This window comes from Caloenas nicobarica, chromosome 6 (assembly GCF_036013445.1).
Source record: "Caloenas nicobarica isolate bCalNic1 chromosome 6, bCalNic1.hap1, whole genome shotgun sequence".
Taxonomy (NCBI): domain Eukaryota; kingdom Metazoa; phylum Chordata; class Aves; order Columbiformes; family Columbidae; genus Caloenas; species Caloenas nicobarica.
The window spans coordinates 6,112,239-6,128,043 of NC_088250.1; the positions used below are offsets into that span (position 1 = coordinate 6,112,239).

General features: G+C 52.1%; 1 protein-coding gene across 2 annotated transcripts in view; it reads right to left on the bottom strand.

Moving 5' to 3' along the window:
- Window positions 1–7,590: 7,590 nt before the first annotated feature.
- COL6A2 (collagen type VI alpha 2 chain) overlaps window positions 7,591–15,805 on the bottom strand; it is a 28,273-nt gene continuing 20,058 nt past the window's right edge. The window contains exon 28 of one of the 2 annotated variants that reach the window (XM_065637246.1): window positions 7,591–9,166. In XM_065637246.1, the coding sequence (XP_065493318.1) occupies window positions 8,559–9,166 (608 nt within the window). In that variant the 3' untranslated portion in view covers window positions 7,591–8,558. Of the gene's footprint in view, window positions 9,167–12,906; window positions 14,365–15,805 lie in introns of those variants that run through there. The other variant, XM_065637247.1, reaches the window with a different exon arrangement.

Consider the following 15,805-nt stretch of genomic DNA (forward strand, 5'->3'; position numbering starts at 1 on the left):
AAATAGCTCATGTAATGTATCACAGAGGTTTGACTGTGCAGTCATGGATTTTTGCTTTGGACTGCCTGGCCCTACATAAACTCTACCTCTTGGATATGAACAGGCACATGTTGCTCATTAAGACAGAAGAAACACAAATGTACAAGCAGAGAAAAAGGCAGAGAGAGCTCATATGGCTTCTGAGAGAAGCACTGCCCAGGTTCTAGTGCTCTCAATGGAAAGCCAGGCTTGCCCCCTCTCCCATACTGTTAGCTCTTTCCCCTCAAAATTCCCAGCTGCCCATTAAACATTGTACAGAGACACTCACTGTGGCGGGAGGAGATACACCTTGCTTTGCCAGTCTTGCCACACAAGTGGTTTGCAGGAGCCGAAGCAAGCCCTCATGGTAATCCAGCGAGAGGATGCAAAAGATGCTCCAGAAGCGGTCAGCAAATACACATGTAGGAAATCCACTGGAGAAAGCTGCCCTGCTCACCAGCCAGCCAAGCCGAAGAGGACTGTCCCTAGTGTCACATCGCCAGCTGAGCACAACCAAGCCATTTCACTGCCTGTGTTTCTCCTAAACTAAAAGCATCTACCAATGTACCTGTCCCCTCTGCCAAACAAGCACTCGAGGAAAGACAATTGCAACCTCCACTCCACCTCTGCCTCCACCCACTTCGGCTGCGTTCTGGCTACAGTCACTGCCCTGCAGCGTGCAATGCTCCCGTGCAGCGCCCGGGCTAGTCAGGACTCCGAGAGCCTCTGTCCCCACCTGGCTGTGCTGAACTTCAATTCAAATAACATCCCAAAGCTCAAAGCAAAGCCTTTTGCACAGGTTAGAAAGACTGTCACATTGCATCATGCGGTTTCTACTGAAGCAAGTGGTCAGTTCCTATTTGCTCAGCATTTAACCCATTTAACACTCTAGCATCCAGTCAGCACTGCAGTAATCAATGGGTAGTAACAGGGAGACAAGGCTCTGCCCCAAAACCATGAACATGTGGATTTCCTGAGGCCTTCAGCTGCAGATGTGGACCCGAGGCGGTTGACGTGCCTGGCTCTGCACGGCAGCAGAGAGGAATCCGGGCTATATGTAATACCTCTCCCTCTCTGTGCCCTGCTGACAATACCCAGGCTGGAGCTGGAGTACCTGGAATGAGCAATGGATTTGCTCCTTAAAAGTGCCAGGACTGCTGTAGCTGCCTCGCTGACCTGAAGCTGTCTGGCCTGTCTACAACTGGACACATGTGTTGGATGTGCCCGAAGCTCGCTCAGACACCCAGCGAAGGGCACTGTCTCCATCCAAAGGGTTTGCATGTGAATGGGCACCAACTCTTGAGCTGTACTCGGAGAACCAGAGGAAGCTGAGCACTGAGCAGAGAAGCCCCAGGCTCTCTCACATGCCTTATGTCACATTCCATCCAACATGTTCCCTTGCCACCAGGCAAGTGTGGTCATTGCGAATCCTTCTTAATGATGACAGGAACACATCACACGTCATCCAGTGTGTTGGGTGGAAGGCCCTTTGCCAAAAGACCCCTGAATCCCTGAGTGTCACTTAAAACTTGATTTACCACGCCTAGCACAGACTCCTGCGCACCAGGACAACTTTTGCCCATGCTGAGATGGGCGTACTGGCACTTTCACAGGAGGCCCACACCTACCCAGCCGCGTCACAACACCTCCCATGGCCTCTGGAGCGCAAGTGTAGGGTCTGCACTTGACCTGGCCTGCCTATGGCAAGGCTTGAGGGATTCGCCCACCAGGGGACCCCCTCAGATGCCTCCTAAAGCCATTTCTGTCCTGGTCCCCAGGACTGGCAGCCACCAGTTCTCACCTTGCATCAGGACAGAAACAGCCAAGTGTACAGCAGGGAAAGGAACGCCAACTTCGCCTTGCATTGGAGGGCTTTGATGGCCCAAGCCCAGCAGAGCATGAGTGTGCCACTGCCATGCGGTGAGCCTGGCAGCACCCAGCTGGGTGGCAGGGGCCAGGCAGAGCCAAGCCAGCCCTCCCCAGCTTTGGGAAGGGTGCCAGGAGCTGCCATAGTCCCCGCACACCGAGAAGAGCTGATGAAACGCTTTGGGTGCTGCTGAACATGGAGGGGGTCGTGGAAGATGCTGGCCGGGGAGGGAGATGCCATCCCGGGAGGGTGGCTCATGCTGCTTGGGCAGTGCCAGCCCCCACGCTCTCCCTTCTCCCCAGCTTGCCAAACAAGAGTGGGCTCCCGATTTTGGGCCCTCAACCTTTGTGCCCCAGTGGGGGTCCACAGTGACGGGCACCCGGACCTTCCTTATTGCATACAATGTCAACCTGCTGTGCACCAAGGAGCTCAGGCGCTGCCCCAGCTGGGGCTCTGCAGGCTGCCAGGCTCACCGCTTGTCCCTGCAAGGTGTCCCATTGTGCCCTGGCTTCTGGGATGCATCTCTCCAGCCGCACTTCCCAAACTGGCCAGTGGTTTCCACTCACTATTTGGCAGCTTGCAAGCCTTGTAGGAGAGTAGACCTCTGCCAGCAATTCCCACCTGTGTGGCAGTTCCCACTGCTGCAGCCACATCCTGAAAACACCATGTTGGCAAGCGTTGCATGCCGCTGGGTCACAGGCAGTGGGAGTCCTGCAGCGTGAGGTTCTGCCCTGCTGCAGGACCCGCGTGGAGATGCTCGGGTTCAGCAGGACACCTTCTTGCAAGCCTCTTGTCCTAGGTGGGAGCCAAAATGCTGGAAGCAGCTGTGTTCGGAGCTTACTTCAACGTCATGATCAATCTAAAAGACATAAAGGATGGGAAGTTCAAGCTTGCGGTAAGCAGGGGCCGTGTGTATGCCCTGGACGTGGTGATGAGGATGAGGTGGGACAGAGATGAAGCCTCTGTGACTCCTCATACCCAGACATCCACTCCCTTTGCCACCAGTGGGATGCGTGGGGTGGTCGGTGGATGGCTCTTCTGTCCTGTTGAGTGGAAAAAGATGCACCTTCTCCCTCCCCATGCAGATGTCACAGAAGGTCTCAGGGCTGCTGGAGGAGGCAAAGCAAGGCTTGGCGCTCGTGCTGGCACTGCTGGAGAAGCGCGTGGCCTGAGAGGGGCTCAGGGACAGCCCAGCTGCTCTGCAGCAGCAAATACAGCTGGGAAACACACTCAACGCTGCCTGGGCTCCTTTGGTATCCACCTTGGGAGAGCTGCTCTGCTCAGGCAGATCCTGGCATCATGTCCCCTACTGGCCTTTCCCTGCCAAGGGTGATTTTTGCTGTCTCTGGCTCAAACCCCAGTCTCCATCCCCAAATCCTTGGGGTAGAAGGAGCTGGCTGGGCTGGCAGTGCTTGGGTCATAGGGGTCCCAACAGAGCAGACAGCAGGGACCCATTGCACTTCCCAGGAGGAGACCCCAATGCATGGGCACCTCCTGGCCCTGCACACCCCTGTGTGTTTCTGTGCCCAGAAAACTCCCCAGGACACCTGCCCACCCACAAGGCTGGGCCAAGACCTGGCACAATCCCTTTCTGCAAGGTGCCTTTTTGATGCTGCATGACAAGACCAGCCTGGCATATTGCTCACTGGACTGGGAAGGGAGTGCTGCCAAACACAGGGCAGCATCGGGGTGTTAGTGGGGAGAGAGAGATGGGATGGGAGAACCTCTGTCTCCTCCTCACAGACCTCCCCAAGAGGAAGACCTGAGCATCAGGGCATCCAGCCCTACCTCCTGTCACTGTTGACCAGGTCTGACAACAGATATCGCCTCCTCCACCCACATACCATGGCAGCACCCTGAGCACTGTCACAGGGAGTCATTAGCTGGACGCTGAGCCCCCCTGTCCCACAGCAGTGCCTGCTGGAGGGTGGGCCCCCTGGCACCCTGCCCCATGCCCATACAAGGTTCATGCAGGGTACGCCTGACTCACCTCATCACCTGATGTCAGGAGGGGAAAACCACCACCCTTCATCCCCTGTTCTTATCAGCCCTGCGGGACCTTTGTGCCATCGGGGAGCGGAGTGTTGACATTTCCCGTGTGCCCATGGTGACGGTGCGGGGAGCGGTGTGGCTGGTTCCACCTCTCGGCAGCGTCACTCCTGCCTGCTGCACCTCTCCTCACCCGGGGCCGGGCTCTGGTATTTAACAGGTGCCTGCCACCCTGGGAGAGCCATACCAAGGACAGTGAGCAGGGATGTGGAACCCCAACCCAGGTGAGGAGCCGCGGGGCCAGGCAGGGCTGTGGGTACCACGCAGCCATCGAGGCTTGGAGAGGGGCTCAGTGCAACTGCCACGGGCACCCGGGGGGATTCCCTGAGTACTAAAGGGGAGCGGGGCATCATTTGTGAGGAGGGGATAGACTTGGGAGGGTGGGCAGGTACACCAGCTCCCTGCATTGCCTTGCCCAAGGAGAGCCCTGCTCTGCTCCTTAACAGCTCCCTCTTCTTCCTAGGCACACACGGAGGGGTGCCACCACCGCAAGTCCAAATTTGCCCACCTGCTGCTCCGGGATGCCCTTATCCCAGCACTCCAGCAGGTCCCTACCCTGGCTGCCCTCCTGTGCCACCTAGCGCCCCTGCACCCTATCCCCCAGGACACCCAGGCGGCCCCTCTCCACCTGGCCCCTGCCCACCAGGGCATCACCCCCATGGGCCCCCCATGCCGGGGCATCACCCCCACGGGCACCACCCCCATGGACATCACCCCCACGGGCACCATCCCCACGGGCATCCCCATCCGGGACCACCGGGGTGCCCACCATGCCCCCCTGGCTGCCATAAGAAGCACCACAAGAAGCACAAGAAGAAGCACAAGAAGCACCACGGAGGCAAGGTAAGAACAAGGCTGCAGCGGATCCTTCCGAATCTCTGCTGTGGTCCTCCGGACCCCCTCACCCATGCCACAGCATCCCGCCCGGGCAGCTGCGGGTCCCCTCGGCTGCCAGCTCCCCGGTGGCTTTTTTTAGACTCCTGTTCGGTTAACGAACAGGCCAGCACGAGTCGTTTCGAGCGAGCCTTTTGAAGCGTGACCCCTGAAATTCTCGAAACCATTTGCACCAGCGGCACAGCCCAGGGCGCACCCCGTGGTGTGTTAAATCCCAGGACTTTGTCCTACTCACCCAACAGCAAGTCCCACCTGTGTAAAGGACACAGGCTCAGTGCCCTGCAGCAGAGGAGCCGTTCAGTTCCCTCCTAAAACCAAACAAACCAGCAACAACAGAAAACCAAAGAACCCCCGCCCAGAAACAAAGCAAACCATCAGTTCCTCTCACCGTGTAATGGCTCTGTGATGATCTGCCTTGATGTTCGCCCTCGCTGGGAGAGAGCAGGACCCTTCTGGAGTTTGCTTAACTGGCCAGAACAAGCTTCTTAAATATTAACTGAAAAAAACAGCCCTCCCACTATATGCCCCTAATTCTATTCTGCAAGCAGAAAAATAACGGCTCCAAACTCTGAACCGTGGTTTGTAACAGCCCTGCGACAAACATTGCGGTGATGTTACTAGCAGCTGTTTTACCTTCAAGTCAAGGTGTCCCAGCCAGGCTTTGCTGTCTGCGGTGGTTGTGCTGTGCTGACTCCCACACAGGCTCACCCTCCCCATGACCCCTGGGGCTTAATTACGGGCTAATTGCCAGCTTGCAATCCAGCCAGCCTGCAAACCTGGGGGGCAAAGGCACCTGGGGAGAGGTGGGTCTGCAGCCACCGCTGCTGCAGGCTCAGCCTGGACCCAGCTGGGCACCGGGAACACGCACCCAGCCCAGGATCACTAATATCCATCAGAAATGGTGTGAAAGAGGGTTGCTTCTGAGCTACCTTAAAGTTGTGTTGTCTCCTCCAGCACTCCAGCAGCAGCTCCAGCAGTTCTGACTCAGACTGAAGCCAACATCTCCCCACCTGCACAGCGGTGAAGTGATGAGACATAAATCTGAACACCCCACAGGAACCACCTCCATGCTGCTCCTCTCCTTTCCCCTTCCTCTTAGAACAGCATTTTGCCTGCTGAGTGATTTTCTTGTTTTCAGCCTGTAAATTCTCTCCTCTGTGCTTTGGGAGAGCCCGCTGAACTCCATCCCTGAGGCTGCAGGTAGCAGCACAGGGAATATCATGTACTGGTTTGCAGTCAGCTGGTGTCTGTGTGGTTTTTTTTCCCTCTGCAATGATGCTGGCTTCTAACGGGGATCGCATCACCCATAGAAGTCCTTAAATTTCATGTGAACTTTTCCAGTTGTAGAGGGGCTGGCTGGGGAATGCCACAGCTTTCCCTTCCTAAGCTGTACAGGTTGGCATCCTCCATGCCAGGATAACAATTAGCAGGAAAAAGTAGTGAGCTCTCCTTCTGAAGCCCCTGGGCCATGGGACTGTGTCACACTGGGAAAGGTGAAAAGCCTGGCAGTGCTTTCACCACAGCTGTTTTAACACTTGGCTGCTTTTGCTGTTTAAGAGGACCCTTCCCAGCCCCATTATCATGAAGCCTTTGCTGCCAGCCAGTGCAACCGGTTGCTGGACCCAGTGGCACAAATACAAGCAGCTCGCTGTGGCAGCGGGAGTCTCCAAAAGAGGTGGCACAGCCCATCTCACCCAGATCTGCCAGCAGCACAGCCTTGTTCTGTGCATGCTGGGGCAGTGGGATTTCAATCCAGTGGCTCCTCTCTGGATGCAGTCGTGCTTTGTCCTGCGGCCCTCAAAACTACCCATCAGCTCTCCTTATCAAAGGAGGGGACATAGAATAGAATCATGGCATCATTTCTGTTGGAAGAGACCCTCAGGATCATCGAGTCCTACCATAACCTAACCTAACTCTAGCACTAAACCACCTCCCTAAGAACTTCGTCTAAACGCCTTTTAAACACCTCCAGGGATGGGGACTCCACTGTTTCCCTGGGCAGCCTGTTCCAATGCCTGACAGCCCTTTCTGTGAAGAATTTTTTCCTAATATCCAATCTAAACCTCCCCTGGCACAATTTGAGGACACTTCCTCTTGTCCCATCACTTGCTACCTGGGAGAAGAACATGTGGCCACAGGTCCCCACCACCCTGCCCTTCCCTGCGGCTCCTCTGCACCCTGTTCCTGGGGGCTCCTATGGACAACCCAAGCCCTGCCCAGCCTCTCCCTCCCCATCCCACCTCCGCCACCATGCACATGAACTTACAGAAACATTCCTGTCCCTGGAGGGTTCCCCTACCCTACCATCCTTGGATGCCAGAAGGGGCTGAAGAAACCTTGGGTAAGCCAGACTCAGGTGCAACTCCATCTTCATGATGGGGAAAGGCACAGCCCCCTCAAAGAGGGGCACCTGAGCTCTTCCCACCCATGAACAGGGGAGGAAGATGAAGCAGGTGAAGAATGAAGACACAGTCTCTGTTGTGCTGAGGGATCTTGGTCTGAATGGGCACTGTGGGGGTACTGAGGCCAGGGGTGAGAGCTGGAGGAGCCCTGTAAGCATCCTATGGTCCCTCAGGTCCTCAGTAGTGCCCTGTGACCCCAGTGCTGCAGGGACCCCTGGCCTCGTGCTCCAGCATTTGTGAGGAGAGGCAGAATACAAACTTATCTGGGCTTATCAGCTTAGCACCAGGAGAATCAGCTCCTCATTAAAAGTAATTTGGAAAAAAAGAGACAAACTACAGAATAAAGAGGCTTTTACTGGATAAGGTGGAAAGAGTTTGTTTATTTTTGCAGATGGCACAATTCAAGTCCAAATCTAGGCATCGCTCAGCAGGTACCAGTGGGAAGAAGGCACCATGGTTGCTTTGAACACATTGGGGACAGGGAGGCAGCTCCAGAGGCTGCCCAGTATTTTGTGAGATACTGGGAGGCATGCTGACCCTCTCAGCCAGCATTTTGGGTGCAGTAATAAGTGAACAGGTTGTGATGAAGGTCAAAATGGCAGAAGGAAGCAAGGGAGATATGGCCCACAGGAAAATTAAGATCTTAAAGAAGATCTATGAAATGAAGGATAGACAAAAAGCCCAAAAGGAGCATGTGCAGACAACTGCAGAAGGCAGCAAAACCTCTCACTATCCCATTACTCCTGGAAAAAGAGGAGCATGCCACCAAGGGCCATGCAAAATGAAAGCAAGTCGCTGACCATTTCAAGCCGCATGTGATGTGTCATAAACTCAATTGGTTCTCTCAGAGCAAGAGTGCTGAGAGAACAGAAGAGATAATCTGGAAAAGGGTTTGCTAAGGAATGGGGGATGTCACAACCATAAAGCTCCTCACAGGATGCTGAGGGGTATTGAGAGTTTTTGAAAACTAGAGATGATCATTTGTCCTACTACATTGGAAAGGTTTCTTGCTTCTCTGACAAGCCCTCCTAGGCTTACAGCACGTATGCAAGGCATGGCTTAGTGCAAGTAAAGCTTTACAGAAGTACGTCGTATGGCTCTGTATCCTGCTTTGATTTTGGTTTTAATTAGCACCATAAATGTAAGATACATGACTTTTCATCATGAAAATAAAAAAAGAGCTCTGGATTTTGGCTAGAAAGGAGGACCCAGAGGGCAGCTTGTTCTGGGCCAGCTCAGAGTTGCTAGCAACCATACAGAGGGAAGAAAATGAAATGGGTAATATCAAGGGTGTGTATACTGGTGAAAGGAGGACATGTGCACTCCATTTAGCATATCCACCTAATGAACCTGTCAAAGAAGCTGGGCTGGGAGAGGCTGTCATAGTCCTTCTCCCGGAAGATAGCTGCCCGGTCCCCGAGGCCAAGCTTTAGCAGGACATCCATGTCTACGTCACTCCCAAGAGCCACTACCGTGGGCATGACGTCTTGCTTCTTCATGGAGTTGATGGCCTCCTCGAGGTTCTTGCTTCCTGTGATGCCATCAGTGATGAAGACGAAGGAGAGCTCAGCGTTGCGCCGGGCGAGTCGTTGCCCATTTCCCGGGCTGAGCACGATGTTGTTGATGGCGTGTATGATGGCTGACCCGATGTTGGACGATGAGTCCAGGTACTTGATCTGTGCCAGGGCATTGGAGATTTCCGTCAGGTTGTAGGTCAGTGGGAAGACCACGTCCTGGTCCCTCTCACTGCCGTACTGCAGCAGCGCGATCCGGGCATTCATGTTGTCGGTGTCGCTTCTGGCCAGCGTGAGCTGTCGGGCCACCTCCTCTACAAAGCGGTGGGCCTTGTGGAAATTCTGCTCCCCGATCCTTTCAGAGCCATCGAGCAAGAAGACGACATCAACGGGGCGCTGCGTGCACTGGGCCACCGCGAGCTCTGCAGGAGAAAGGAGACAAGAGCTGGGAGCATGAGATAGCCTACAGGATAAGGCTGGAGCTTGGCTCAGGCAGTCTGGGCCAGAGTTCCCTCTGTGCATCTTTGTCCAAAGAAGGACCAGCCCCACTCTGCTGCCAAAGCCTGCCTTTGCAGCTGGTAATGTACGTGGTTTGCTTCTGATGCCCTCAGCTCCTGGGCACTAGGTCTTACTGAATATTAATTCTAGGGCCTACGACAGACCTCCATGAGATTAGACCGGTCTGTACATTTCAGTCCCAGAGTTACATGCACCTTCTAACAGCAGTGCCCAGCTCTTATCTGTAACAGGAATATCCAGATTAATAGCAGGCAGTGTCTACAAACCTCTTGGTTACTTCTAGAGAGTGGTTTACTTTCAAAGGTATTCTTCACCCCCAGATTTGTAGGACGAAAGCTGTTTTCATACCTTTCACCCAGATTAGTTTAATCAGCAATCACTAATTCCTGAAGAGCTTGTAAAGATTGGGTCATATGGTTGGCAAATAAGACTATCCTTTTTGATGCACCTGTATGTAGTAAAGCAGCTTTTGTAATATATAACAGACTAATATTTGAGTGAAACACAGTGGGACATTGTTCTTCAGTCACTCAGAACAGCACAGGTCCACAAAGGGGGCATATGAATATATAGAGTAAATGAACTCAGAAAAAGAAGGCGACATTAAAGAGCATTCTTTGGAGACAGCTGTTAGTTACGGACCATTATTTTGTTCCTTTGCAGTCTATGTGAATTACATTTGGTGTTCCTCTGCATGCACTGCTTCTCTAAAAAACACTTCCATTATTGCACTGTTGAATTTTCTTCTTCTTTTGAGTTTCCTTCTGTGCTGAAAGCACTGGTCAGGAATACGATTGCAACAGCAGTATTGATTTGTGATGTACACTCTGCAGCTGGCTACCCCCTGAGTCGGCAACAGGGCAGTGGCCTCATCACTGTCAAGCAATTCTATGGCTCTAAGACTGAGTCTTAAAAGGGTGAAGTCCTGGAGCTGATGTCATGTTGTGCTGCATGACTGGCAAGCAATAAAAGATTCTGGAGCAGCCCCAGCAACCACCTCTGGAAATGAGGGGTAACTTTTGAGATAGTACTTGAATTTCTGTACTATAAGCAAATCCAACTTGACAAATTGCTTCCTCAGTGCTGAATGCTGTTAGACCTGGGTTCAGCATGGTGGGATGCTGAACCGGTGTAATTCCTTGTATGAGCTGAGCAACAAATGGATCACCATTTAGTACATTAGTACTATGTGTGTAGTCAACACTTGGAAAACAGCAAAGTTATATTTTAAGCAAAATAGATACATGCACTCTTGAGACTACAGAGACAGTGTCCAACGTGAATCTAGTGGCACAAGACATCGTAGCAGGAGCTCTGATGGTGATATTGTTGAGCTCACAGACTATTTGGCACCACTTCCATCAATGATAAAACAGTCAAAGCTGATAAAGGAACTTCTGCTGGTACTTGTGATTTAACCTAACTTGTTAGACTTTGCAAAAGTCCATGGTTGTTTCTGTATCATGTTCCCTGGCCTTGTAGACTGGCACTTCTCCTTAGCCCACACTGTAAAACATATCTACAATGACGGCAAGCCTTGAATGATGCTTACCGTACACTGTCTTACTGTGAACAACGAGATTCTGCAATGCCAGTTCCGACTGCAGTAGAAACTAATTTCCAAGCAATGCTTTCTTTCCCCATGAGTTTTTTGAATATCGCATTGCAAAATTCAACTGTGATACTCCACTCCTTTGAAGCATTAATGGTATGTACTCACCTCTGCCAGCCTTCTTTGAGAAATGTTGTCTAAAGGTACATGGATGCTGCAGTTCCCGGTGGGCAGGTGCTGCTGCCATAAGGATACTTTGCCATGGCAGCACCTACATCCCTGGTCCTCACCTGCTCAGTGCAGTTGTGGAAGAGGAAAGGAAGGCATGTTCCTTGCAACCACACGTCTCAAAATCTATACAGGGGTCTGCAAAAGCAGGTGGAAGCGAGCGAGCCAGGGTGAGGGCTGCATATCATGTTGGAGAAGTGTTACCAGTCTGTCTCTCCCAATGCTTGTCAAGTTGTAGTCATGTTTCTTGAGATGACGAGCAAGATCCACCTGCCACCCACATGATCCAAAGTAAGCCTTAAGAGCTCCTAGTTAAGCAGACCACAGCTGAGAGCAGCATCGTTCCACGGAGCTTTAGCGGGAGCATCACGCACGTGTGGCTCTCCAGGCAGCCTCTGCTGCGGGAGCACTCCCTGGAGACACACCACTTGTTGCCTTTGTGTTGTGTGATAAGATGCCTTTATATAGCACTTAACACACAGAAATGTAACTGCTGCGGGGCAGTGCAGCAAAACCTCGGGTTTGCCCCGCTCAGCGTCACGCTTTGGTTGCAGCTTGTTGCCGTTTCTGGGAGGTCGAGGGCTTGAGTGCCCTTTTCTGCAGCAAGGAACAAGATTCTCATCCTTAACTAGGAGATCAGCTCTGAGAGGCACCACCACAAATTAGGCCAACTAAAGTCTTCATCCACATCATGCTCTTAACTGGAGCACTCATCCGACTCATGCGGCTTACAGCAAGGCAGGGATGCCTGCGGCTCACTGTACTGCATACCGTGTGCTAGGACACAGCTGAGGACATCTAACAGCACAAAAAGCAGAAATACCATGGATTTCCTGCCATTAGCAATGCATCTAGTTACGGGCTTGTGCAGAGTGACCCCACCCATTCACATCATGTTCCTGCTTCTTCTAAAACCTGGGTAACTTGTATTTCCTCTCTTGTGTCACAGTGTTGACAGTGGAGGTGAAAGCAACAGTGAGATGGGGACTGACCTCCCAGCCCTTTCACAACCCCTCCCATTTCTTTGTAGAGGTGGTGTCTGTCCTTTCCCCAACCCCTGATCTGTGTCCTTCCCTTGCCCAAGAGCTTCACTGAAAGAACCGCTGCTGTGATGAAATCTGGTTTTCGCAGAGGGGTTAGCAAAACACCACTACACTTACTTGCCTCTGTCTAACAAGGGCCAAAGCAAACACTGCTCAGGCAAAGAGACTTTTTGTCTGTCCTTCCCCCCTCTCCTCACCTCCCATAATGAGCTGAGGGGTTTTGAGAGGTCAAAAACTTGAATTTTGCACTGCTTTGCTAGGAAACATTTCCAAAGCAAATGAAATAAACAGCCACTGTGTGATGAGGTCTAAAGCCCCTTTGCTGAAGACTTGCTGAATCCTCGTCTTGTTCAGCAAGATGCCCCAGCCCTGAGATGTTCCCTCCAGATCAGTGTTTCTTAGGGGCTTTTCCTCTAGCATCACGGCTGGAGCTGCTTAACTGCTCTGAGTTCAGTCACCTGCTACTTTTGGGGTAAAAATCAAAACAGAACAGGGGGCTTGGCGCAGACTATTTGGAATATGTGGATTACAACCAGATGCTAGCATCTGGACTCAGACACAGGCAGATCCTCATCCTTTCGCCTCCACCTAAAACCCTGAGCACACCATTTAAAGCGCTCTGAAAAATTTTCCCTCCATTATATGCCAACAGCAGAGTTTTCTGAGCTCCCTGTCCCTATAGACTGGAAGCAAAACATGCTGAAACCTTGGGAGGAAGACTGCTTTTGTGCAGCACATCAGACCTGCTCATGTGCTGAGCGACACAAACGCCTCCCCTGCGTGCCTGTCACCAGACGCCTTCTGGCCTAGGCTGACAAGCCCCAGATGCTGAAAACACTGCAAGAAGTTCCAGTTCCTGTCCCTGAGCTTGGCAACCGGCTCCACTTTGCACACCTGGAAACGTTACGGCCCCACCGCATTTTTGAAGACCGTACATCTCCCTTCTGCCCATTAAATATGACATTTGCTCAGTATACTTTATTGTGATAATACCATGTCAGTTAGAGAGGCTGCAAAATTCACCTGCTGGCAGTAAACACTTCTACTCTTGCGTCTGCACACAAAATGCCGTTTTCTCTTCTTACAGCTTGAGAGGGCAGTAGTTATTCTGGAGGCAGGAATGACAGTCACCCGCCCGACCTTTTCTGAAAACCAGGGGCGACTGAGCTCACAGAAATATCACTCCTCGTCTAAACGCACGTACCCGCAGCACAAGGGGTTGGTCTGTAGTCTCTCTGAACCAAACTAGCACTGGGCATGGATTAAACGGATTATACTACAAGTTTAAATACTTGCTCTTAAATAGCTCATGTAATGTATCACAGAGGTTTGACTGTGCAGTCATGGATTTTTGCTTTGGACTGCCTGGCCCTACATAAACTCTACCTCTTGGATATGAACAGGCACATGTTGCTCATTAAGACAGAAGAAACACAAATGTACAAGCAGAGAAAAAGGCAGAGAGAGCTCATACGGCTTCTGAGAGAAGCACTGCCCAGGTTCTAGTGCTCTCAATGGAAAGCCAGGCTTGCCCCCTCTCCCATACTGTTAGCTCTTTCCCCTCAAAATTCCCAGCTGCCCATTAAACATTGTACAGAGACACTCACTGTGGCGGGAGGAGATACACCTTGCTTTGCCAGTCTTGCCACACAAGTGGTTTGCAGGAGCCGAAGCAAGCCCTCAGGGTAACCCAGCGAGAGGATGCAAAAGATGCTCCAGAAGCGGTCAGCAAATGCACATGTAGGAAATACACTGGAGAAAGCTGCCCTGCTCACCAGCCAGCCAAGCCGAAGAGGACTGTCCCTGGTGTCACATCGCCAGCTGAGCACAACCAAGCCATTTCACTGCCTGTGTTTCTCCTAAACTAAAAGCATCTACCGATGTACCTGTCCCCTCTGCCAAACAAGCACTCGAGGAAAGACAATTGCAACCTCCACTCCACCTCTGCCTCCACCCACTTCACTCGATCTCTAACGGAGATGTCAGCAAAGCCCTAGCACGGTTTCTGGGTCCCCCACAATCTCGCTGTGCACCATTTTGAAGGTGTCAATGAACAAGTCCATCCACTCTTGACGCTCATTTCCAGTGGCAAACTTGGCTTTTTCGGCGGTAAAGGCCAAAGTGGCCACCAGCTGGGTGTACATGCTGGGGTCCTGGGTTTCCCGCGTGGAGTTTAGGAACTGGGCGATCGAATGTATGGTGCTGGGGAAATCTATGTTGACTCCCTCTTCCATGGGGCGGAAAATAAGTGGATTTATGTTCCCAGGGTTCCTGTCATCTGCAAGTGAGCGTCAAAAGAATATTTTCAGGGCTTGCTAGCAATGGCTGTGTCTCTCTTTGAATGCTACCTGCCTTTCCTATCTGCACTGCGCCAGAGAAGAGCAGAGCTAACGAGGGACAGAAAAGTAAAGACCAAAGCCAGATTTTGAAACTTTCTGCCACTTTATGCTTGAGGAACCGTGGGATCCACACCAAAATCAACGGCACATTAACCGAGAGACCTCGGGAAATTATGTGAAACCTTCACTGCCCAAATTCCTTCCCACTCATCCAGCAAAGGCACAATGGAGAAAGAGCAGCGCTCAGGAAGAGATGGCCACGGGGTCCAGCTTCTTTCCTGCATGTGGGATTCAGCCACCATGTAGCTTTGAACTCAGCTACATGCAAACCATACACACGATACTGTACAGCATCTAACGGACAGCATTATGCAAACTCCTTGCCTGGCACTCAGCCAGCTGCATTCTGGCTACAGTCACTGCCCTGCAACGTGCAATGCTCCCGTGCAGCGTCCAGGCTAGTCAGGACTTCGAGAGCCTCTGTCCCCACCTGGCTGTGCTGAACTTCAATTCAAATAACATCCCAAAGCTCAAAGCAAAGCCTTTTGCGCGGGTTAGAAAGACTGTCACATTGCATCATGCAGTTTCTATTGAAGCAAGTGGTCAGTTCCTATTTGCTCAGCATTTAACCCGTTTAACACTCTAGCATCCAGTCAGCACTGCAGTAATCAATGGGTAGTAACAGGGAGACAAGGCTCTGCCCCAAAACCATGAACATGTGGATTTCCTGAGGCCTTCAGCTGCAGATGTGGACCCGAGGCGGTGACGTGCCTGGCTCTGCATGGCAGCAGAGAGGAATCCGGGCTATATGTAATACCTGTCCCTCTCTGTGCCCTGCTGACAATACCCAGGCTGGAGCTGGAGTACCTGGAATGAGCAATGGATTTGCTCCTTAAAAGTGCCAGGACTGCTGTAGCTGCCTCCCTGACCTGAAGCTGTCTGGCCTGTCTACAACTGGACACATGTGTTGGATGTGCCCGAAGCTCGCTCAGACACCCGGCGAAGGGCACCGTCTCCATCCAAAGGGTTTGCATGTGAATGGGCACCAACTCTTGAGCTGTACTCGGAGAACCAGAGGAAGCTGAGCACTGAGCAGAGAAGCCCCAGGCTCTCTCACATGCCTTATGTCACATTCCATCCAACATGTTCCCTTGCCACCAGGCAAGTGTGGTCATTGCGAATCCTTCTCAATGACGACAGCAACACATCACACGCCATCCAGTGTGTTGGGTGGAAGGCCCTTTGCCAAAAGGCCCCTGGATCCCTGAGTAGCACTTAAAACTTGATTTACCACGCCTAGCACAGACTCCTGTGCACCAGGACAACTTTTGCCCATGCTGAGATGGGCGTACTGGCACTTTCACAGGAGGCCCACACCTA